Source organism: Mobula hypostoma, chromosome 5 (genome assembly GCF_963921235.1).
Source record: "Mobula hypostoma chromosome 5, sMobHyp1.1, whole genome shotgun sequence".
Classification (NCBI taxonomy): domain Eukaryota; kingdom Metazoa; phylum Chordata; class Chondrichthyes; order Myliobatiformes; family Myliobatidae; genus Mobula; species Mobula hypostoma.
Genome location: NC_086101.1, coordinates 187,749,321 through 187,775,195, shown reverse-complemented (window position 1 = coordinate 187,775,195; position 25,875 = coordinate 187,749,321). Strand labels below are relative to the sequence as shown.

Genomic DNA, 25,875 nt, shown 5'->3' with positions numbered 1-25,875 from the left:
GACTACACTGTACATACATTATTTCTACTTTATATAGGCTGTGTATTTATCATATCATTCCTGCTGTTACTATATGTTACTGCTATTTATTTTTGGTTTTATGTGTTATTTGGTATGATTTGTTAGGTTATTTTTTTGGGTCAAGGGATGCTCAAAAATTTTTCCCATATAAATTAATGGTAATTGCTTCTTTGCTTCACGCCATTTCAGCACGAAATGTTTCATAGGAACGCTCTACCTTAGCGGGGGGAATACGGGACAAACCAATTTAGCCCAATATACGGGATGACCCGGCAAATACAGGACAGTTGGCAACCCTATGTTCAAGTTCAACAGTGCGTGACAGGGAATGAGGAAAGGTGCAGCCGACTCATATCGTTTCCTCACGGCCTGGTACTGGTTCGCGGCCCGGTGGTTGGGGACTGCTGCTTTACAGAGCCAGCGACCGGGTCAATTCCCACTGCTGTCTATAAGGAGTTCCGACGCTTTCCTGGTGACCGCGTGGGTTTGCTCCGGGCACTTTGGTTTCTTCCTACATGATGGATGGGTCAGTGTTAGTAAGGTGTGGCCGTGTTATGTTGGCACCAGAAGCGCGCCAACACTTGCGGGCTACCCCCAGCATTGTGCTGGTCGTTGGCACGAATGATGCATTTTTCTATTTGCTTTGATATACGTGTCACAATAAAGCTAGTCTTTAAAAACATTCTCACTGGTACAGCAAAAAGCTTAGAACACGAGGAAATAGGAGGCCCATGTTACTCATGTCTGCCCCAGCAGAGGTTATAGCTGGAGTCTTTCTTAGGAAAAGGGATCTTTTTTAAAGATTAGCTTTATTTGTCATACTTACATTAAAACATACAGAGAAATATATTGCATCAAATCTTAATCAGCGAGGAATGTGCTGGTCAGAATATATGTGTCGTCAACATAGCATGCCCACAACTTACTAACTCTAATATGTACGTCTTTGGGTTAGCTGGGCTCCTCCTCCCTCTGAGCAGCACACACACAAAGCTGGAGGAACTCACACACACACAACGCCGGAGGAACTCACACACACACAACGCCGGAGGAACTCACACACACACAACGCCGGAGGAACTCACACACACACAAAGCCGGAGGAACTCACACACACACAACGCCGGAGGAACTCACACACACACAAAGCCGGAGGAACTCACACACACACAAAGCCGGAGGAACTCACACACACACAAAGCTGGAGGAACTCACACACACACAAAGCTGGAGGAACTCAGCAGGCCAGGCAGCATCTACGGAAAAGAGTAAACGGTCGATGTTTCAGGCCGAGACCCTTCATCAGGACTGGAAGGAAAGATCAGAAGTCTGAGTAAGAAGTTGGTAGGGGGGAGAAGTACAAGGTGGCAGGTGATAGGTGAGATTGGGAAGGGGAGGGGGTGAAGTAAAGAGCTGGGAAACTGACTGGTGAAAGAGATATAGGGCTGGAGAAGGGAGAACCTGTTTGGAGAAGACAGAAGACAGGGAAGAAAGGGAAGGGGGAGGAGCACCAAAGGAAGGTGACGGGCAGGGAAGGAGATTAGGTGTGAGAGGGAAACAAGAATGGGGAGTGGTGAAGGCAAGAAGTGGGGGCAATTACTGAAAGTTGGAGAAATTGATGCTCATGCTATCAGGTTGGAGACTACCCAGACAGAAGATAAGGAGTTGCTTCTTCAACCTGGCCTTACCCTGGCCATGGACTGACATGTTGCAATGGGAATGGAAAGTAGAATTGAAATGGGTAGCCACCAAGAAATCCCGCTTTTTGTGGTGGATAGAGCAAAGATGGTCAGTGAATTGGTCTCCCAATCTATGTCGGGCCTCACCAATATACAGGAGGCCACGCCAGGGGCACTGGATACGGTAGATAACCCCAACAGACTCACAGGGGAAGTGTCGCACAGGTGAAAGGACTGTTTGGAGCCCTGAAAGGCAGTGAGGGAGGAGGTGTAGGGGCAGGTGTGGCACTTGTTCCACTTACAAGGATTAGTACCAGGAGGGAGATCAGAGGGGAGGGATGAGTGGACAAGGGAGTCGCATAGGGAGAGATCCCTGCGGAACCTGGACAGTGGGTGGGGGGAGGTGGAGGAAGGGAAAGATGTACTTGGTGGTGGGATCCTGTTGGAGATGTTGTGGAGAATTATGTGCTCAATGCGGAGGCTTGTAGAGTGGTAGTTGAGGACAAGAGGAACTCCATCCCTGGTGTGGCAGCGGGAGGAAGGGGTGAAGGCAAATGTCCATGAATTGGAAGAGATGCCAGTGAGGGCAACATTGAATCCCTTTCTGTGATCCTTACTTTGTGAACTTGTATGAAGCTGTAATTTGATGAAGAATTAACCTGTATATCAAAGCAGCAGAAATGAGCAGACTCTGGAAACCCACTGAGTGCCAAGGCAACCCACTGTGTCTTCTAGCTCTTATCCACCTTGATCCAAGCCACCCGACTGCCCACTCCATTGTGCATGGAGATTCACATGGGCAGACGAAAGCCAGTAGTCCAAGTTATCTACAAACATACAGTTGAAGTCAGAAGTTTACATACACCTTAGCCAAATACATTTAAACTCAGTTTTTCACAATTCCTGATGTTTAATCCTAGAAAACATTTCCTGACTTAGGTCAGTTAAGATCACTACTTTATTTTAAGAATCTGAACTGTCAGAATAATAGTAGAGAGAATGATTTATTTCAGCTTTTATTTCTTTCGTCACTTTCCCAGTGGGTCAGAAGTTTACATACACTTTGCTAGTATTTGGTAGCATTGCCTTTAAATTGTTTAACTTGGGTCAAACATTTTGGGTAGCCTTCCACAAGCTTCTCACAGTAAGTTGCTGGAAGTTTGTTCCATTCCTCCAGACAGAACTGGTGTAACTGAGTCAGGTTTGTAGGCCTCCTTGCTCGCACACGCTTTTTCAGTTCTGCGCACAAATTTCCATCTTAAATCCACTCCCTCGAATATTGAGGCTATGTCCCCTAGTTCTAGTCTCACCTACCAGTGGAAACAACTTTCCTGCCTCTAACTTATCTATCCCTTTCATAATTTTATATGTTTCTATAAGATCTCTGCTCATTCCTCTAAATTCCAGCGTGAACAGTCCCAGGCAACTCAATCTCTCCTCATAGTCTAACGCCCTCATCTCTGGAATCAACCAGGTGAATCTCCTCTGCACTGCCTCCAAAGCCAGTATATCCTTCTTCAAGTATGGAGACTAGAACTGCACACAGTACTCCAGGTGCGGCCTCACCAGTACCCTGTATAGTTGCAGCATGACCTCCCTGCTCTTAAATTCAATCCCTCTAGCAATGAAGGCCAACATCCCATTTGCCTTCTTGATAGCCTGCTGCACCTGCAAACCAACCTTTTGTGATTCATGCACCAGCACTCCCAAGTCCCTCTGCATAGCAGCATGCTGCAATTTTTTACCATTTAAATAATAATCTGCTCTTTCATTTTTCTTTCCAAAGAGGATGACCTCGCATTTACCAACATTGTACTCCATCTGCCAGACCCTTGCCCACTTACTTAACCTATTTATATCTCTCTGCTGACTCTCAATATCTTCTGCACAATTTGCTTTTCAATTTAGAATCATGAGCAAACTTAGACACACTACACTCGGTCCCCTCTTCCAGATCGTTAATGTTTATCGTGAACAGTTGTGGGCCCAGCACTGACCCCTGTGGCACATCGCTCACCACTGATTGCCAACCAGAGTAACACCCATGTATCCCAACTCTCTGCTTTCTATTAGTTAACCAATCCTCTATCCATGCTGATACATCACCACCAACTCTATGCATCCTTATCTTATGGATAAGTCTTTTATGTGGCACCTTATTGAATGCCTTCTGGAAATCCAAGTAAATAAAGTCCAACTGTTTCCCTCTATCCACTGCGCTTGTTATATCCTCAAAGAACTCTAGTAAGTTTGTCAAACAGGATCTGCCTTTGCTGAATCCATACTGCATCTGCCTGATGGATCCATTTCTTTCCAGATGCCTCGCTATTTCTTCTTTAATGATAGCTTCAAGCATTTTCCCAACTACAGATGTTAAACTAACTGGCCTATAGTTACCAGCCTTTTGCCTACATCCTTTTTTGAACAGTGGTGTGATATTCACCATCTTCCAATCCGCCGGGACCTGCCCAGAGTCCAGAGAATTTTGGTAAATCATCACCAAAGCCTCTACTATAACTTTTGCCATTTCTTTTAGTACCCTGGGAAGCATTCCATCAGGACCAGGGGACTTATCTAACTTCAGGCCCACAAGTTTGCTCAGCACTACCTCTTTAGTGATAGCTATTGTATTGAGGTCCTCACCTCCCATCGCATCCATAACATCTCTCTTTGGCATGTTAGATGTGTCCTCCACTGTGAAAATCACTACAAAATAGTCAGTCAAAGCCTCGGCCATTTCCTCATTACCCAATATCAATTCCCCCTTCTCGTCCTCCAAGGGACCTACATTCACTTTAGCCACCCTTTTCTGCTTTATATAATTATAAAAACTTTTACTATCTGTTTTTATATTTTGTGCTAGTTTATTTTTATAATCTAGCTTCCCTTTCTTTATTGCTCGCTTAGTGGTACTTTGTTGCTTTTTAAAGTCTTCCTAATCTTCCAGTTTCCCACTACTCTTGGCGACTTTGTATGAATGAGCTTTTAGTTTGATGCCTTCTTTTATTTCTTTAGTTATCCAAGTCTGGCTCTCCCCACCCTTACTGTCCTTGCTTTTAACTGGAATATACTTTTGTTGAGCACAGTGAAAAATTTCTTTGAAAGTCTTCCACTGTTCCTCAACTGTCCCACCACGTAGCCTGTGTGCCCAGTCTACACTAGCCAAATCCTCCTTCATCCCATTGTAGTCTCCATCGTTTAGGCATAATACATTGGTTTTAGATTGAACTACTGCACCCTCAGTGGGCACGTGGCCAAGTGGCCAAGTGGTTAAGGCATTGGACTAGCGACCTGAAGGTCGTGAGTTCGAGCCCCAGCCGAGGCAACGTGTTGTGTCCTTGAGCAAGGCACTTAATCACACATTGCTCTGCGATGACACTGGTGCCAAGCTGTATGGGTCCTAATGCCCTTCCCTTGGACAACATTGGTCTCATGGAGAGGGGAGACTTGCAACATTGGCAACTGCTAGTCTTCCATACAACCTTGCCCAGGCCTGCGCCCTGGAGAGTGAAGGCTTTCCAGGCGCAGATGCATGGTCTCGCAAGACTAACGGATCCCTTTACTTTACTTTTACTGCACCCTCCATTTGTATGAGAAACTCCATCATACTGTGATCACTCTTTCCAAGAGGATCCCTAACTACAAGATAGCTAATTTTACTTGTCTCATTGCACAGGACCAGATCTAAGATAGCACGTTTCCTTGCAGGTTCAGTAACATGTTGTTCAAGAAAGCTGTCATGGATGCATTCTATGAAGTCTCCCTTATAGATTCACCCAATCTATGTGCAAGTTAAAGTCCCCCACAATAATTGCTGTTCCATTCTTACATGCCTCAGATATTTCTCTGTTTATTGCCTGTGCCACTGTAATGTCATTATTCAGTGGCCACTAGACAATCCCACCAGTGATATTTTTCCCTTTACTATTCCTAATCTCCACCCAGATGGATTCAACATTCTGCTCTTTAGATCTTATATCGTCTCTCACTGTCGACCTGACCTCATCCTTAATTAAGAGTGCTACCCCACCTCCCTTACCTTCCTGCCTGTCCTTCCATATTACCTGATTTAATTCCCAATCCTCTCCACCCTGCAACCACGTCTCTGCAATGGCCACTAAATTATGCCTCTTTGTACTGATTTGAGCTGCTGACCTTGTTTTGAATAATACACCGGCATTCAAATAAAGTGCCCTTACACTCATTGTGCTTTTAAAATCTTGTAATCTTTTACTCTTTTGCACTTGACTTTTCTTCATTCCACTCTTACTTTTCTCTTTTTTATCCTTTGTTTTTTTCTTTATCTTCATCCACACTTTTTTACTTTATCCATACTTCTCCAACCTGTTGAACCACTCCACCCCCCCCCAACTACTATTTAGCTTAAAGCCCTATCCACAGCCCCAGTTATGCGATTCACTAGGGTCCAGGTCCCATCACGGTTCAGTGGAGCCTGTCCCACTGGTACAGCTCCCTCCTTCCCCAATCCTGGAGCCAACTTCCCATGAAGTCAAACCCACTTCTCCCATGCACATTTATCTCTCTAATCTTCTTGCCCCTATGCTAACTTGCATGTGGCTCAGGTAGTAATCCAGAGATTACCACCTTTTTGGTTCTGCTTTTTAATTTACCTAGCTGCACAAATTCCCTCAGCAGAACTTTTCTTCATTCTACCTACAGTATGTTGTTGGTACCCACATGGACCACGACAACTGGCTCTTTCCCCTCCCACTGCAAATTCCTCTGCAGGTCGGATAAGATGTCCCGAACCCGGGTACCAGGCAGGCAACACAGCCTTCGGGATACTCTATCCTCCCGACAGAGAATTCTGTCTATTCCCTGGACTGTACTACCCCCAATTACCACTACGTGTCTCTTCTCTCCCCCCTCTTGAATGGCTCCCTGAACTATGGTGCCACAGTTAGGTTGCTCATCCTTCCTACAGTCCCCACCCTCATCCACACAGGGAGCAAGAATCTCAGACCTGTCGGACAAGTTCAAAGGCTGAGTCTCCTTCAGCACTGTTTCTTGGATCTCACTACCCGCCTCACTCACAGTCACACCCTCTTGTCCCTGAACATAGACCAAATTTGAGACAGCTAATCTAATGGGTGTGACTACCTCCTGAAACAAAGAGTCCAGGTAACCTCTCCCCCTCCCCGATGTGCCGCAGTGTTTGAAGCTCAGATTCCAGGTCATCAATTTTGAGTCTGAATTCCTCGAGCAGCCAACACTTGCTGCAGATCTGGTCACCAGGAACCACAATGGGGCCCACCAGCTCCCACATCATGCAGCTACAGCACATCACCCGAACCTGCATCATCCCTACTTTATTTAATTAGCTGTAATTTAGTGACTTTTTATTCAACCACCACAAAAGCCTTGCCTGCTACTTATCTGTGCCTCCTTGCCAAAGTCACAAGTTCCCAGTCCTACACTGGTCCCCTCACACAATGGCTGCTCTGCTTTGACCCTGCTTTACTTTTATTTGCTCCTGCTAATGAAACGCGAATCGATTGGTGCACCACTAATGCGCCGATCCCTGCAAAACGCTCCTTTTTTAAACTCTTCTCCCTGACCTGTGTTTAGCTCGCTCTCTGCGAATTGATTGGTCCGCTACTAACTCAACAGTTCAGGCAGAACCTGTGGAGTTGAATAAATAGTCGGTGATTCGGGTCAAGACCCTTCATCAGGACTGGAAAGGAAGGAGAAAAATTCAGAATAAGAAAGTGGGAGAACAGGAAAGAGTGCAAGCTGGCCGGCGCTAAATGAGACAGGTGAAGGGGAAGGTGGGCAGTTGTAGTATGGTTGTATTACCAAGGTACAGTGAAAAACTTGTTTTGCATGCTATCCATACAGATCATTTCAACACATCAGTACAATGAGGTAATAAAAGGGAAAAGAATGACAGAATGCAAAATAAAGTGTCAGACAAACAGAGAAAGTGCAGAACAGGCTGTCAATAAGGCGCAAGGCCATAACTAAGGAGACTGTGAGGTTTAAGAGTCCATCTTATTGTACAAGGTGTGGCGTGTGGCCAAGTGGGTAGAGTGTTGGACTAGCGATCTGAAGGTCATGGGTTCGAGCCTCGGCTGAGGCAGTGTGTGTGTCCTTGAGCAAGGCACTTAACCACACACTGCTCCAGTCTACCCAGCTGAAAATGGGTACTGGCAAAATGCTGGGGGTTAACCTCGCGATAGTCTGGTGTCCTATCCAGGGGGGAGTCTCGTACTCTCAGTTGCTTCACGCCACGGAAACCGGCATAAGCACCGGCCTGATGGGCCTCAAGGCTCATGACAGACTTTAATCTTTAATTATTGTACAAGGGGACCATATAGTGTCATAGAAGCTGGTCAGATGTGCTTTCAGGCTTTTGTATCTTCTGCCTGATGGGGGAGGAGAGAAGAGAGAATGTCAGGGTGGGTGGAGTCTTTGATTGTATTGAGGGAGTGAGAAGTGTAAACAGAGTCAATGGAGGGGAGGTTGATTTCCGCGAGGTGCTGAGCTGCGTCCACAGATTTTTTGCAGTTGCTTGTGGTCACGTGCCGAGCAGGCAGCATGGGATTGTAGCAGTTAGCACACCGCTAGTACAGCACCAGTGACCCGGGGTCATTTCAGCCGCTGACTATAATGAGTTTGAAGGTTCTCCGCATGACCGTGTCGCTTTCCTCCGGGTGCTCCAGTTTCCTCCCACACTCCAAAGATGTACGGGCTCGTAGGTAAATCGGTCATATGAATGTAATTGGGTGGCGTGTGCTCACTGGCGTGGAAGGCCCTGTTGCTATGCCGATTCACTAAATAAAAATAAATACGTAAAACTGGAAAAACTCTTAGAGAAGCGCATGGGTAATAGAAAAATGGAGGGTGATAGGAGAGTAAAGGGTTAGATTGATCTTAGAGTAGTTTAAAAGGTCGACGCAATGTCATGAGCTGAAGGCCCTGTACTGTTCTATGTGCTAACATGAAACCAAAGTGAACAGGATTAATGTTTTGGGGATTGTTGGAAAGAGAAAGAGAATGGGACTAAGAAGCTTGCTCTTTGGGAGAGCCATCATGAACTCAAGGGGCAGAATGGCATTTTGGTCCGTACTATTTTAAGATTCTGTGAAGAATAACCACTCTCCTTTCTCTTCAGAGAAATGCTTCGAAAGACGGCATCTGAGATACTACAACATTGGAGAGACGTGGACCCGAGTTCTTCACGGTGACATTGAAAGATGTTTCTGTGCCGAAGATGGGATTCATTCGCAGCTCTTAAACTCAACAGGTTTTTAGAAAGAAGTTTATACCACGTGGAGTTCAGTACGCAATTTCCATTGGGAAAGATAAACGGGAAGAGGACACAACAAATCCCGGGTTTTGTATTCTCTATAAAAACAGTAGGCATGCTTGAAGGTTACAAATTGAGAGGCGAACAGACACTTTGTGTCTCATATAAACTCAGTGTTTATATGAAAAGATTGCTGGTTAATCTGTTTTATCAACTGAAGGATAAATGTTGGTCAAGATGGAGCTTAAATGAGTGACAATGAAAGATGGGATGAAGAAATAGACAGCATACCAAGCTGAGGAGGAGAATGGTTGGATGAAGTTGAATCCTGGTTAGGGAAAGAGGGCTGGGGACTAGATTGGTTGGTGAGTGAGTCTTTGTTAGGGAAGATGCCTATGGGAGGTGATTGTTTTGAAGAAATGGAGAGATATAGCAGATATAGGATGTTTCCATTAGATCTGAGGGCACAGCCTCTGAATAAAGGAACGTCCCTTTAGAACAGGGATGCGGAGGAATTTCTTCAGACAGAGGGTGGCGAAGCTGTGGAATTCATTGCCATAGAGAGCAGTGGAGGCCAAATATATAGGTGTTTTTAAGGTAGAGATTGGTAAGTTTTTGGATGGTTAGTAGGTTAACAGTTATGGGGAGAAAGCGGGAGACCGGGGTTGAGAAAAATATTAGCCATTTGAACGGTGATTCAGTCTCAATGGGCCGAGTGGCCTGATTCTGCTCCTGAACCTGGTGGTGTGAAATCTCAGGCTTCTGTACCTCCCGTCTGGTGGTGGCTATGAGAAGGTGGCAGGTGGAGATGATGAAGGCTGCCTTCTCGAGGTAGCATCTCCTGCCAATACAATCGGTGATGGGAAGGGATGTGCCCGTGATGTGCTGGACGTTTGGGGAAAGTGGATGGAGAGCAGGATTGAATCACCAGCTGACTGACCACCCCCCCCCCCTTAAGATCCTCATCCATTTGTTGCAGGATCGTAGCAAGTGACTCTTTCTTCTGATTCACAGACTGTGAGATCAACCTGTGCCTCAACAATGGAATGTGCCGGAAGGTTCAGGCCACTGGGGAGAGAGTGTGCTCCTGCAGCAATGGACACGCGGGGAAGAACTGCGAAATAGGTAAATTCACGTTGCAGAAGTTACTGCAGCTGCAAATTCAGAATGTGTATCAACGTGCAGATTGCCTCGGCTTTCAACCTCCCTTGACTTCCTCCACTGTCTGAGAGGAGTTTGTGTGTTCTCGCCATGACCATGTGGGTTTCCTCCTACATCCCAAAAGGCGTACGGGTTAGTGAGTTGTGGGAATGCTTTGACAGACACTTGTAGGCTGCCTCACAACATCCTCAACACAAATGACACATTTCACTGTATATTTCGATGTACAAGTGACCAGTAAAGCTAACTTTTAAAAAAATCTTTAACTCTTTGGTCCTGTTAGAGCTGACTTGACCTGAGGATTCTCAGTGAGACACTGCACTCTTCCCGGGCTGGGAACAAGAATACTTTCACAGAGAGACCATCTCTTAAGTTGGACAGCATTGATTGAAGACTGTGTTAGAGGGGACGGCTGGGGAAAACTGGGCATGGATAAGGTAACTGGTGGGTGAGAGGCGAGTAGTTGGTAAATGGAAGTGGGATTAAAATGGCTGGCCACTGGGAGATCCCGCTTTTTCTGGTGGATGGAGCGTAGTGCTCGGCGAAGCAGACCGAAGTGGTCTGCCCCTACACCTCCTCCCTCACTACCATTGAGGGCTCTAAACAGTCCTTCCAAGTGAGACGACACTTCACCTGTGGGTCTGTTGGGGTCATTTACTGTATCTGGTGCTCCTGGTGTGGCCTCCTCTATGTCGGTGAAACCCGACGTAGATTGGGAGACGACTTCGCTGAGCTCCGACGCTCCATCCACCAGAAAAACCGGCATCTCCCAGAGGCCATCCATGTTAATTCCACTTCCCATTCCCATTCTGACATGTCAGTCTATGACCTCCTCCACTGCCACAATGAGTACACACTTGGGTTGGAGGAGCAACACCCTATATTCATCTGGGTAGCCCCCAACCTGATAGCATGAGCATCGAATTCTCGAACTTCCAGTAATGACCTATTCCCCCTTCAGCATTCCCCATTCCCCATCCCTATTTCCTTCTTTCTTCTTATCACCTTGCCAGTCCATCAACCACCCCCCCCCACCCCTGCCTGCCCCCCTCGGTGCTCCTTCCCTTCCCTTTCTTCTCTGGCCTTGTGTCCTCTCCTGGAAGATTACCCTTTCTCCAGCCCTTTATCTCGTTCACCAATCGACTTCCCAGCTTTCTTCTTCACCCCTCCCCTGCCCCCGGCTTAGACCAATAGATATAGGAGCAGAAGTAGGTCATTCGGCCCATCGAGTCTGCTCTGCCATTCAATCATGGGCTGATCCAATTCTTCCAGTCATCCCCACTCCCCTGCCTTCTCCCCTTACCCTTTGATGCCCTGGCTAATCAAGAACCTATCTATCTCTGCATTAAATACACCCCAATGACTTGGCCACCACAGCTGCTCATGGCAACAAGTTCCACAGATTTACCACCCCCTGACTGAAGCAATTTCTCTGCGTCTCTTTTCTAAATGGACGTCCTTCAATCCTGAAGTTTTGTCCCAGACTCCTCTACCATGGGAAATAACTTTGCCATATCTAATCTGTTCAGGCCTTTTAACATTTGGAATGTTTCTCTGAGATCTCCCTCATACTCCTGAACTCCAGGGAACACAGCCCAAGAGCTGCCAGATGTTCCTCATTCCTGGAATCATTCTCATGAATCTTCTCTGAACCCTCTCCAATGTCAGTATATCCTTTCTAAAATAAGGAGCCCAAAACTGCACACAATACTCCCAAGTGTGGTCTCATGAGTGCCTTATAGATCCTCAAAATCATATTCCTGTTCTTATATTCTATACCTCTAGAAATGAATGCAAACATTGTATTCACCTTCTTCACCACTGTCTCAACCTGGAGGTTAACCTTTAGGGTATCTTGCACAAGGACTCCCAAGTCCCTTTGCATCTCTGCATTTTGAATTCTCTCCCCATCTAAATAATAGTTTGCCCATTTATTTCTTCCTCCAAAGTGCATGACCATACACTTTACAACATTGTATTTCATTTGCCACTTCTTTGCCCATTCCCCTAAACTATCTAAGTCTCTCTGCAGGCTCTCTGTTTCCTCAACACTATCCGCTCCTCCACCTATCTTTGTATCATCAGCAAATTTAGCCACAAACCCATTAATCCCAAAGTCCAAATCATTGGCATACATCGTAAAAAGCAGCGGTCCGAGCATCAACCCCTGTGGAACTCCACTGGTAACCGGCAGCCAGCCAGAAAAGGATCCCTTTATTATCCCTCTATCCCTCTCTGTTTTCTGCCGATCAGCCAATGCTCCACCTGTGCTAGTAAATTCCCTGTAATTCCATGGGCTTCACCTATCACCTTGTATTTCTTCCTCCCCCCCCCGGCTTTATTGTGACTTCTCATCTTTTTTCTCCAGCCCTGATGAAATGTCGACTGTTCACTCTTTTCCATAGATGCTGCCTGGCCTGCTGAGTTCCTCTAGCATATTGTGTGTGTTCCAGTGAGAACACTAGAGGTAGATGAGAGAGAGTTGGGGGAGGAAGAGAGCAGGACAGAGTTAGAGAGAGACTGTGAGAGGTAGAGGTAGAGAGGGTAGAGAGAGAGGGGGAAGAGAGGCAGAAAGAGAGAGAGAGAAGATGGGTAGAGAGAGGGATAGAGGAGAAGAGAGCAGAAAGAGGTAGATAGAAGGGAAGAGAAGTGGAGAGAGAGAGGGAGAGACAGACAGACAGAGAGGAAGATGGATAGAGAGAGGGTTAGAAAGAGAGGAATGGAGAGAGAAGGGGGAGGGAGAGAAAAGGGAGGGGGAGCGAAAAGGGAGGGGGAGAGAAAAGGGAGGGGGAGAGCAGGAGAGAGGTAGAGGGAGTAGAGAGAGAGAGGGAGAAAGGGGGAGAGAGAGAAGAGAAAGGAATACAAGACCTAAGGGGACTTGAAACTAGAAATTTCAGTGTTTTTATTATTGGGTTCCAGAGTAAACAGACCAATTATGAGCAGTTGTTCTTGCTGTCAAGAATTCTATTTCCCCCCACCGCCCCTCCACCATTATGTTCATCCAGGAGATTGTTTCCAGGAAAATATTTTCAGGTTCCAGTATCTGCAGTCTCAAGTTGCTCTCTTTCTCAGTCCCTCGCCCTGAATAAATATATTCTCTCTCTTGCCTTCTTCTCTCTATTCTTCCCCTGGATGCTCTCCTTTTCTCTCTATGTTCTTCACCTATTTTCTTTTTCTATTCTTTCTATTATATACTAAATATATACAAATAATAAAAGACGTATTTCCATTGTGTGCCTGACCTGCTCTCGTTTCTGTCATTTCTGTCAGCTTCATTTTATTTATTTATTTAGAGATATGGCGTGGGACACACATTTCCGGCACAATGAACCACACCACCCAGTAACCTATCTATTTAACCCCAGCCCAACCGGAGGACAATTTACGATGACCAATGAACCTACTAACCGGTGTTTCTTTGAACTGTGAAGAAAACCAGAGCACCCATAGGAAACCCACATAGTCATGGGAAGGATGTACAAACTTTCTTACAGATGATGCTGGAATTGAACTCTGACCTCTGACCCCCAGAGCTGTAATATTGTCGCACTAACCGTGACACTCCAAATTTTACTTGACGTGGATGGCAGACGAAACCTTTAGTACGTCAGTGGTTGATCATTACCATAGCAGATCTCTCTCTCTCCCCCTCCCTCTCTCCCTGCCCTCTCTCTCTACCTCCCACCCTCCCTCTCTCTCCCCTCCCTCTCCTGCCCCTCCCCTCCCCTTCTGCCCCCTCCCTCTCCTCGTCCCTCCACCCCTCCCTCCCTCTCTCTCCCCGCCTCCCTCACCCCCTTCCCCCTCCCCTCCCCACTCCCCTCCCTCACCCTCCTCCCCTCCCTCCTTCCCTCCATCCACCCCTCCTTCTCTGTCTCCCTCCCTCCCTCCTTCTCTCACCCCTCTCTCTCTCCCCCTCGCTCCCTCTTCCTCCTCCCTCCCTCTCAACCCCTCCTTCCCTCTCTCTCCTGCTCCCTCCCTCTCTCTCCCCTCCCTCCTCTCACCCTCCCCTCCCTCTCCCTCCTTCCCTCTCCCCTCCCCCCTCTCCCCCTCCCTCTCCCTCCCTCCATCTCTCCCTCCCTCCATCTCTCCCCCTCCTTCCCTCCCCCTCCTTCCCTCCCCCTCCTTCCCTCCCCCTCCTTCTCTCCCCCCTCCTTCTCTCCCCTTCCCTCTCTCCCCCTCCCTCTTTCCCATTCTTCCCCCCTCCTTCCCTCTCTCTCCCCCTCTCTCTCCCTCTCTCCCCCCCTCTCTCTCCCCCTCTCTCCCCCTCTCTCTCCCTCCCTCTCTCTTTCCCTCCCTCCCTCCCTTCTCCCTCTGTCCCTCTTCCTCTCCCTCTCTCTCCCCTTCTCTCTCCCCTTCTCTGTCCCTTTCTCTCCTTCCTTCTTCTTCTCTCTTTCCCCCTCTTCTTCTCTGCCCCTCTTCCTGATATATCCACACACACCTACAGCCCTATTGGGTCGGCCATTTTGGGGAATAGGCCTCCAGAATTAACTCTTTGTACCCAAAATTTGCCATGTTTTGATGTCCAGATACTGCCTCCCGCTGCTACAAGGACAAAGGGACCCTCTATCGAGGGAAGGCCAAGTGGACTGCCTCAGGAACTGACTGCCTACCTTGGACGTCCAGCTTCATAAGCATGGAGTTAGACATGGGAAGCCTGAAGGAGCCTCACATGTTGGGTGTGGGTGACCACCCCTACTGCAGGTGTGAAAAATGAACTTCAGAAGCACAACATAACCACGAGCATGAGGCTCAGTCGGCAGGGGGAGGGCAGTTCCTTAGTCTGGCTCTTCCTTGCCTGATGGAGACAGATAGTGGGATTCTTCGGTACATCACATAAATCCACTTCATAGAAATGTGGCCTTTCGGCCCACTTCATCTATACTGTCCATGATACCAATCTACATTGATTCCATTTAAAGATTTGTTTTATTTGTCACATGTACATTGAAACATTCGGAGAAATGCGTTGGTTATGGTTAGCACGACGCTCTTACAGCCCGGGGCATTCTGGGGTTTGGAGTCCAAATCTGGTGCCATCTGTAAGGTGTTTGTGCAATCTCTCCGTGACCATGTGAGTTTCCTCCCACAGTCCAAAGACGTACCAGTCAGCAGGTTAATTGGTCACTGTAAATTGTCCTGTGATTAGGCCAGGGTTAAATAGGTGGGTTGCTGGGCGGTGCGGCTCGTTGGGCCTATTCCATGCTGTATCTTTAACTAATCAGCTAACTAACCAACTAACTAACTAGATGGACAGATAGAAACATAGAAAACTTACAGCACAATACAGGCCCTTCGGCCCACAAAGCTGTGCTGAACATGTCCTTACCTGAGAAACATAGAAAACCTACAGCACAGTACAGGCCCTTCGGCCCACAAAGCTGTGCTGAACATGTCCTTACCTGAGAAACATAGAAAACCTACAGCACAGTACAGGCCCTTTGGCCCACAAAGCTGGGCTGAACATGTCCTTACCTCAGAAATTACCTAGATGGGTTAAAAAAAATAAAATCAGCAAAGATAGTGCTGGGCAGCCCAAAAGTGTCTCCATGTTTCTGCTGCCAGTACAGCATGCACACAGCTCACTAACCCCAACCTGTGTGACGGGCTGTGGGAGGAAACCGGATCACCCGGAGGAAACCCGCGTGGTCACAGAGAGAACATATTGCAGACAGTAGCGGGAATCAAATCCCAGTCTTACAACTGACTGCTGCGAAGCGTTGTGCTAACCTGTATGTTATTGCAAAGTTAGTATCAACAGTCTTGTCAATCTTGTTCACAACTCAACTGCATTTTTTGAAGTTTGTCATGTGCATTTGGTAGAGTTCAGAATCAGAATCAGATTTATTGTCACTGATATATACAAACGTTTGTATGTTGTTTTGTGGGAGCAGTTCCGTGCAATACATAGAATATACTATAAGTTATAATAACCAATATATATTTAAAAATTGATAAACCGATAGTGTAAAAAAAGAGCAAAAAGAGTGAGATAATGTTCACGGGTTCATTGCCCGTTAAGGATTCTGGTGGTGGAAGTTAAGAATCTGTTCTGAAAACTCCTATACCACTTCTCTGATGGTAGTAATGAGAAGAGGGCATGTCATGGGTGGTGGGGGACTTTAATTTGGCATTGGCGTTTGAAGATGGTGGGGAGGCTTGTACCCATGATGGAGTGGGTGGGTAGGGATCCTTAATGACGGATACCTCTTTCCTGCGGTATCACTTTTTGAAGATGTCCTCGTGTGCCCATGATGGAGCTGGCTGAGTTTTTCATGCTGCTGAGAGGCAGATTTAATGGCAGCTGATAAATCTGATTTATTAGCTGGTTGAAGCTCAGGGGAAGCAACAACTGGACATGAGTTTTGTCCCATGAACTGTGTGTTTCTTCCAGAAACTTCGACAACGACGAAGCACCGTGGTGCTACACGCTGATGAATGACACCGTCTCCTGGGATTATTGCATGCTACCGCGCTGTCCAGTGCAAGGTGCGACGATTAAAATAGTCCTTTTGCGGTTATGACCTTAGGGGCTGCACAGTTGGGCAGCAGATGGAGCTGCCATCTCACAGCACAAGGGACCCAGGTTCAGTGCCGACTCTGCCTCTGTGGAGTTTGCATTCTCTTCCCCCGGGTGCCCCAGTTTCCACCCACATGCCAAAGACGTGAGGGGTGGTGGGTTAATTGGAGAGTTAACATGTGAGCTACAGACCCTTCAGAAAGATTACTGTGGACACTGCTCAGATACATGCAAACTCTTTGTTTTGTTCTTTCCAGATCCCTGCCTTTCAAATCCCTGTCAAAACGGAGGGACCTGCATCAGTGATGCCCTGCAGAAATCTTACTACTGCCAGTGCAGTGATCAGTACTCAGGTGTCTACTGCCAGGCAGGTGAGAAAGTTGCGAAGCAATCCACTCACGTCTGAGGCTGAGGCGCAACGTTACTGGAACTGAGCAAGTCCAAAGAGATTAAGATGTGGTGTGGGGGTGCTGAGACCTCTGTGGGCGCTCTGGGTTGGGGGCTGGCTACTGGCGGCGCCAGAGTTTTTTTCTTGCTGGTGCTACAGTGGGGCTGAATTACTCAGTGATGGTGCTGAGGGATGCACTGTATGGTAATATGTATTCGCAAGGCGAGACGCGTGGTGTTCAAAAGTCAGTTTCAAGTATTATGTGCCTACTATAAATTCCTCTGTAGATTCACAAGCAACAGAAATTGATAGATCTAACATAGAAGTGGACTGTGACAGTGTCAACAGCATTGGAGACAACCCGGGCTACACAGAGCATAAACAAACAAACCAACAGAGCATCCGACCCACAGCGCACAACGTGAATCACGCACCAATCCCGCAATCAGCGTCAAATGCGTGCTTTTCAACTGAAAAACACAACACTAACCCACAATGTCCACTGTTATTCGCATTACATAGACAGACAAGGCCAAAAGATACACCGTTTCAGGAAACATAAGGACTATGGGGTATTCACCACAAAATAATAATTATAATCAGCATTAGTCTAGGCCCAAATTAAAAAAAAATCAACTGCACCCACCATTGATGTTTTCAGAGAAGCACAATCTGTCTGTTGTTCTGATTGGTGGTGAAAGCATCAATGATTTTCTGGATGTCAAGCGCTTTGGTCCTCCGGCTGTTTATGGCCAACAGGGCCAAGTTGCTGTTCCGAGCATCGCCGTTGCTATTCCTTAGGTAGGTTTTGACGCGTCTGAGGCAAGAGAAACTCCGTTCGCATGAGGCAGATGTCACAGGCAGAGTCAGTGATACGCAGATTAGTTTGTATAAATCTATAAATGGATCACAGTAGGGTCTCATTAGAGCTAGAAATTCCACTGTGTCATTCACTGTCTGTCCTTGCTTTTGTTTCGTTTCCAGCAGACTCCGAACCGGATGTAGCTCTGCAGTCAGGTTCACTTCAGTCACTCCACAGTATTGGGCCATTGGCCGAAGACAATTCTTGTCTAGGAAGAGCTTGTGTTTGGGACTCAATGCTGAGACTCCAGTCAGAACACCTCCAGTCTCAATTGAGAACCATCTTTTCATTTCAGTCAGAAGTCTGTCTATAACTGGATAGAAACAGTGGTTGCGAAGGTCATCAGAGGATGTGACAGGTGTGCGTTCGGTTTGGGCCTCAACAACAAAATCATGTAGGTGGCGGTGGCTGGGCCTGTCTCCTTTCATGTGGTCTGCTCTGTATACCGGCCTTGACGCACAGGTCCCTAGCTCTTGTCTGAATTTCACACCATGATTCCTCTCCCCATTTTGCTGAGAGTGCATCGATAACAGACTGAGCCAAGTCCACAGTGGATGAAAGCTCCAAACTGGGAGATTGTAGCTGGTCTGACGTGAACTTGGTGATTCGGAATAAATCCTCAGAGTGAGAAGTAAAACAAACTACTCGTCAATCAGTTCATTTACAGCTCTGGCCTCCGTTTTCCTCCGTGCATTTGGTTGACCCATAATATCCTGTAGTGTAGCTAAAATGGCAGGGAGTGATTTCCTTATAGCCCACAAAGCTGTATATTGCCATGCCCAGTGTGTATCTGACAATTTCTTCAACTCCACGGGCTGTGCAGTTGATTCCAGTTCTCTCTGTTTCTTCATGAAAAGATCGTGGGCAACAGAGTTTGAAAAGAAGTTGTAAAGCAGCTGCACAGTTTCAAAAAACTCACCCGCTTGTGGTACATTGCTCACAACATCCACTAAAACAAGGTTAAGTCTGTGAGCATGGCAGTGTATATATAATGCCTGCGGGACCTCTTTCCTGAACCTCTCGTGTAGTCCGTTATTGCACCCGGACATCACTGCCGCCCTGTACACGTGTTCTTATCAATAACACACTGGGCGAGTGTCTGTTCAATGTTTTTAAGAAGCGACTCTGCGTCCAGCCCTTCTGCTGGAGTGAAGTGCAAGAATTCTTCAAGCACAGTTTCGTTATTCAAATACCGCACCACCACTGATATTTGCTCCTTTTTACTCAAGTCTTTACTTTCATCCACCATGATGGCAAAATGTCCAGCCTCTGATTTCTGCCCTTATTTGACGTCTGACCATATCTGCCATAATACCCATAATTTCATTTTGAATATCGTGGTGGGTGTTTTTGCATTTCCAGGATTGTCCTCTATTTTTTTTAGCTACAGTCTTATCAAACTTCCCAATTACATTGAGCAACTCAACAAAGTTTCCCCTATTGCCAGATCCACCATCCTCCCGGTGTCCTCGCTGGGCAATGCCTTGGCACGCAGTATAGCGTAGAGACTCAACCACTGCTCTCATATACTCATGATTTTCTTGGACCATCTTTGCATGTCCTTTATCAAGCATATTTCCCAATCTTGAACCGTCTTGTTTTCTCAATCTGAATTCGGCCCATGCCTCCATAGCAAACTTATGAGCTGCACTTACATGGTGGGTTTTGAAAGCTGTTGTAGCTTTCCGCCAGATGCGGTAACCAGTGACAGTGAAGGTAGACTCAGAATGGAACCCATGTCCTCCACACAGGAAATGCCTGCATGCGAAGCAGAATGTAACATCTTTTATGATTGAATATTCCAGCCAGGAGTACAGGTCAAACCAGCCATGAATAAAACTCCTTTGCTGATTGTCAAACTGTTGCGAAGGGTACTTTTTCAATGCTGGCCGATGGGGTCCTTCCTCAGGCTGCTGGCTAACATCGCAAACAGTATTCCCACTAGCACTAAGAGCAGCTTCATCCATGTTCTCTTCCGAATCCCGCTCCATTTCTTGTTCCTCTACTTCGCCCTCACACTCTTTCGATGAACTGCTGTCGTCCTCATCCCCACTTACTTCTTTCTGCATGTCACTTTCAATTAAGACATGCTCAGGCTGAGACACCACTGATTCCCCTGGATGAGGTCATTTTCTCACTAAAAATCGATCCATTTTTCACGCCGCCAAAATAATGCAGGTGCCAGGCCCACGCTCGCTTGTAGAAGCACAATGTGTATGTGTGGGGCACTTGTTAGTCTCGCGAGCCTGGATCCTGCACAATGTATGTATACTATCAATCTCTCGCGTGAGAGAGAGTGAGTGACATCACCACCTTAAGTGATCTTAGATCAGCTTAACTGATCTGAGGACAGCAACAGCAAGATATTGACAATGAACGAATAAGCAGAAGTATAAAGTGGATCTGACCTTAGACCAGCATCAGAGTTTATAACTAGATCACCTGGAGAAACAAGCCGTATTCAAAACTATACAGAGAAAGCAGCTACAATTTGTATGTCAAATTTCAGTTAGTTTCTTGGTGGTGCTATGGTGGTGTTATTGTAATTTCTGCTGGTGCTATAGCACCAGCAAGCACCACCTCAACGCCACCACTGGGGCTGGCCCTCCCGTCAGTGCTGCCTTCCAGTGTTCGCTTGGCAGAGACAACCTGATTTGCGTTCATCTGCAGCTGCATTAGTGTACCATCAATCTACATCCCATGTACCATCAATCTACGGGCCGTGTCACTCAGGGACTTTTTTGTGACAGTATGTTTTTTCTGCTGTCATGTGCTGTGTGCACTGTGTGACCATTTTGCACCCTCACCCCAGGAATGACAATTAAGCTTGAACTTGAACTAGAATTAGAAGCTAGCAGGATGGATTCAAAGATTCAAAGTATGTATGCAGTAGTCATCCCTCAGAATTGTCTTCCCACAGACAGCCATGAAACAAAGAAAACCAGGTTCAAACTGTTCAAAGAAAAGCATCAACCCTCTTCAAATGAAAACAAAACAAATTGTGCAAATGACAAAAAATGAGCTAGAAACACGGAATATAAAGCACAAAATTAAAAGAGTCAAGGCATTTTCAGTTCAGTTTAATTTAATACTGTGTTGTTTGTTATATGGATAGAAAAAAAATCCATTAGAGCTTAGCACCGGAGACAAGGGTCTACAACCTGCAGTGCTGAGGAGAAAAGTTAAGGGAACGGTGGAAATCTGGAACCTTACTCCACACCAGCAGTTGCTGTAGAATACATTGGAACAGCAGGTAGTGTATCACTATCACAGTACCAGCAACCTGGGTTCAATTCCTGCTGCTGTCCGTAAGGGGTCTCCCTGTGACTGTGTGGGTTTCCTCCGGGTGCTCTGGATTCCAAAGTTACAAGCAAGAGAAAATCCAACCCTGCCAAAGGGTCTCGGCCCGAAACGCTGTCTGTACTTTTTTCCGTAGATGCTGCCTGGCCTGCTGGGATCCTTCAGCATTTTGTGTGTGTTGCTCAGATGTTCCACACCTGCAGATTTTCTCTTCTTTGTGAAACCACCTCACGCCTTTTTATGCACTATTTATTGAATTGTAATATATAATAACTTTGAAGTCTTTGCACTGCACTGTTACTGTAGAACAACAAATTTCATGTCATATAAGACAGTGATAATAAATGGAAGAACCTCAGGGGTTCAAGAAGATAGCTTACCACCACCTTCTCAAAGGCAACTGGGAATGAGCATTCATGCTGGCTATGACAGAGATGTTCTCATCTCCTAAATTAATAAAACATGCAGTTTATTATAACTGGATGACACTACTTTGCAAGCTGCATTTTGTAAAGAGCTAAAAACATCCTGTGTAAAACAAGATAACAATTGAGAGTAAATTCAGCAAAAATTAAACACAAGAGATTCTTCAGATGCTGGAATTTTCTGCTGATTCTGATATCAGAATCAGATTTATTATCACCAGTATGTGACGTGAAATTTGTTAACTTAGCAGCAGCAGTTCAATGCAATACATAATCTAGTAGAGAAAAAAATAACAATAAATAAATAAAAATAATAATAAATAAGTAAATCAATTATGTGTATTGAATAGATTTTAAAAAACATGCAAGAACAGTAAGACTGTATATTTTTAAAAAAAGCAAGGTAGTGTTCAAAGATTCAACATCCATTTAGGAATCAGATGGCAGAGGGGAAGAAGCTGTTCCTGAATCACTGAGTGTGTGTCTTCAGGCTTCTGTATCTCCTACCTGATGGTAACAGTGAGAAAAGGGTGCTGGAGGTCCTTAATAATGGACGCTGCCTTTCTGAGTCACCACTCCCTGAAGATATCCTGGGTATTTTGTAGGCCAGTACCCAAGATGGAGCTGACTAGATTTACAACCTTCTGTAGCTTCTTTCGGTCCTGTGCAGTAGCCCGAGGATGTGTGGGGTTGGTAGGTTATTGATCAGTGTAAATTGTCCCATGTGTGTTGGTGAGTGATAGAATTTGGTGGTTGTGGGGAGGGAGGTGTGCTTTGATAAGAATCTAGGATTGCTTAAGACGGTAAGACAGAGGAGCAGAATTAGGTCTTTCGGCCATTCATCTGCTCTGCCATTCCATCGTGACTGATTTACTATCCCTCTCACCCCCATTCTATTGCCTTCTCCCCATAACCTTTCTCGCCCCTTACTAATCAAGAACCTATCAACCTCTTTAGGATTATCACGTCAATGGGTGTATTATTGGTCAGCTCAGACTTGCTAGGCTTTTCTCATGCTATATGCCTCGAAGATATTCAGTTATTTCCCTTTGTGTTTCAGAGACATGCTTGGAGAAGACCCACCATAGATACTTCCGCATCAGAGAGAGATGGAACCGGTTTGTCGATGGCAAAGTAGAAAGTTGTGTGTGTGCCGAGAATGGGTCAGAGTGCCAAAGCGTCGCAAGCAAAGGTGGTAGTCAGCAAACTAAAAATTTCTGTGACTCTCTTTGAAATATGGGCCAATCACTTACGTTCTTCTGACAACCTTTGTCATAACCAGCTTCTTCACTGACTAGAGCTCTTCTTGCAAATGAGTTGAGTAAGACCTTAACCGGATCTCTCCTTAACCTTTTTTGAGAAGATTTAGGAGAGATCGACTGGAGTCAATCCAAATTTGGAAAGGTTTTGACAAGTGCAGAATAAATGAGAATCTTATCTCTACTGACAGAAAAGCAAGTGGACCAAGATTTTAGATGGTTGGGGAGAGATGAGAAAAATTCTTTGCGTCCTGACAAAGGGTCTCGGGCCAAAACATTGACTGCGTATTCTCCTCCATAGATCCTGCCTAATTGGCTGAGTTGCCTCCATTTGTGTGTGTGTGTGTTACTCTGGATTTCTAGCATTGCAGAATGATGAAGGATGGGTGATACATTTCCACTTGCAGTTTGGCAGGGGAACCTGCAGATGGTGGTGTTTCCATGCACCCAATGTCCTTGTCCTAGCAATAGGGGGCATAGAATTGGGAGGTCCTGTAGGATGAAGGCAAGTCGATGATAGATGGTCATCAAGTACCCCATGATCCAAGCCATGCTCTCTTTTCACTGCTGCCGTCAGGAAGGTAGTACAGGAACCTTAGGTTCCACACCACCAGCTTCAGGAACAGTTATTACCCTACAAAACTTCAGGCTCCTGAATTGGTGTGGACAACTTCACTCACCCCAATATTGAATTGATTCCACAACCTATAGACTCACTTTTAAGGACTCTGCATCTTATGTTCTCAAAGTTATTCATTCATTCATTCATTCATTCATTCATTCATTTATTTATTTATTTATTGGTTGATTGATTGATTGTATTTGCACAGTTTGTCTTCTTTTGTACATTAGTTGTTTGTCTGTTTTTGTGTGTAGATTTTCACAGATTCTATTATGTTTCCTTGTACCTACTGTGAATGCCCACAAGACTATGAATCTCAGGGCAGTATACCGAGACATGTGTGCATACTTTGATAGTAAATTCATTTTGAACTTTGAGATGGAGCAGATGAGGAGAAATAAAATGATGAGGCAGTTGGAATGAAATGGGGAGAGGGAAGTATGAAGTTTGGAGAGAGCTCTAAAATGTTTCAAAGTAAATGTTTATTATTTAGAAAATTTATGGATTACATTAATTAACACAGCTAATTACAGGGCATTTCAAAATTATATTAATGTAGATTTCAAAATTATATTAACATTATATAAAAGAAAATTCCAGCTGCTTGGCAACAAAGGCTATGTGCGTGGGGGCATTTCAGTTATTGCGTGACCACGCATCCGCACAGGGAGCAGAGTCCATATTCCTTCCATCCGTGTACTAAACTATATTCTATATCTGCTGTCTCTTGTGTTCCCTTGTTTTATGTTCAAATTCAAGTTTAATTGTCATTCACCATACATGAATACCCATAAATACATCCAAATGAAACAGTGTTCCTCTGGGACCAAAATGCAAAACATAGCACCAACAGTCATACACAGCACAAAGCACATATAGTACATATAATTATGATAGCAGTAAGCATACAGTAACAATAATAATAATAATAATAATAACAGTTTTAGAATCAGAATACCACAAATTATATCATGACCAGACAGTTATTACAGATTGGAAAATCCATAATAACCATCCGGATATAATATTACAGGATAAACAAGCAAGAACAACTTATGTAATAGATTTCGCCATTCCAAACACACATAACTTACAGAAATCAGTAAGTAAAAAACACCAGAAATATGCTGAATTAAAAGAGGAAATTGAAGGACTTTGGAACATGAAATGGGTATACATTGTCCCAATAGTAACATCTACAACTGGTGTCATCACAAAGGCACTACCCAATAGTATTGAACAATTAGGGCTACACAGTAATATCTATGTAAATCTTCAGAGAGCCACAATACTAAACACCGCTAGAATAGTCCGAAAATTCCCAGCAATTGAGAAATGAGTGTGCTTGGCTATGCCTGTATCTCAGGTTTTAACAGCTTGAGCTGAGACAAAAAAATAAAAGTAAATAATAATAATAGTAATAATAATCTATCCCAAGTCCCTGAGTGTCTACCCTGTAGATTAATGGTGCTATCCTGTAGATTGATGGTACATGGGATGTTGTCGGCAACAGTCTGATCGTTATGGTGCCTCCTTTTACCCTTTATCTTCTTCCTTTCAGATTGTGAGGTCAATCCATGTCTCCATGCTGGAGAATGTCGATCTATCCAAGGAACGGCAGAGGCCATCTGTGGCTGCCACAGCAACTTCGTGGGGAAGTACTGTGAGATAAGTACGTGACTTGACCACCGCCAGTTCTCTTGTCAATAAGTGCTCTCTGGTTTATACACAGTCAGACTACTGCATATAAGACATAGGAGCAGAATCAGGCCATTCAGCCCATCGAGTCCGCTCTGCTATTCCATCGTGGCTGATTTATTACCCTTCTCAACCCCTTCTTCTTGCCTTCTCCAAGTAACCTCTGACATTCTTACTAATCAAGAATCTGTCAGCCTCCACTTTAAATGCACCCAGTGACTTGACCTCAACTGCAGTCTGTGATAATGAATTCCACAGATTCACCATCCCCTAGCTCCGCATCTCTGTTCTGAAGGGACGTCTTACATTACCGATCAAAGCTGTTGTTGAACTAACTGATCACTGCCCTTTCTCACTGGCGATCTAGTTTTGGACTTCTCCCTCTGGTGGAGATATTTTCACCATGCCAACAATCGTAGATTTTAAAAGCTTATATTTTATCACATCTTTGCTTTTCAAGGGAAGCGAGGCCAGCACTTTATAGTTTTTTTAAAGTTTCACATGTCCCAGTGTCCGAAGTCAACTCAAGATAATCTGCAGATGCTGTTGTCAAAGGAACACTCACAATGCGCTGGAGGAACTCAGCAGGTCAGTCAGCATCAGTTGAAAAGATTAGTCGACATTTCGGGCCGAAACCCTTCGTCAGGACTGAAGGAAGAACTTTGGGGAGGGT

General features: G+C 45.4%; 1 protein-coding gene across 1 annotated transcript in view; it reads left to right on the top strand.

Annotated features, from left to right (window-relative positions):
- Nucleotides 1-25,875, top strand: part of LOC134347220 (hepatocyte growth factor activator) — a 62,347-nt gene that overhangs the window by 14,422 nt on the left and 22,050 nt on the right. The window contains 7 exon segments of the mRNA XM_063049525.1: nt 8,836-8,967; nt 9,985-10,095; nt 14,658-14,832; nt 16,523-16,617; nt 16,906-17,019; nt 22,684-22,815; nt 25,066-25,176. Coding sequence (XP_062905595.1) covers nt 8,836-8,967; nt 9,985-10,095; nt 14,658-14,832; nt 16,523-16,617; nt 16,906-17,019; nt 22,684-22,815; nt 25,066-25,176 — 870 coding nt within the window.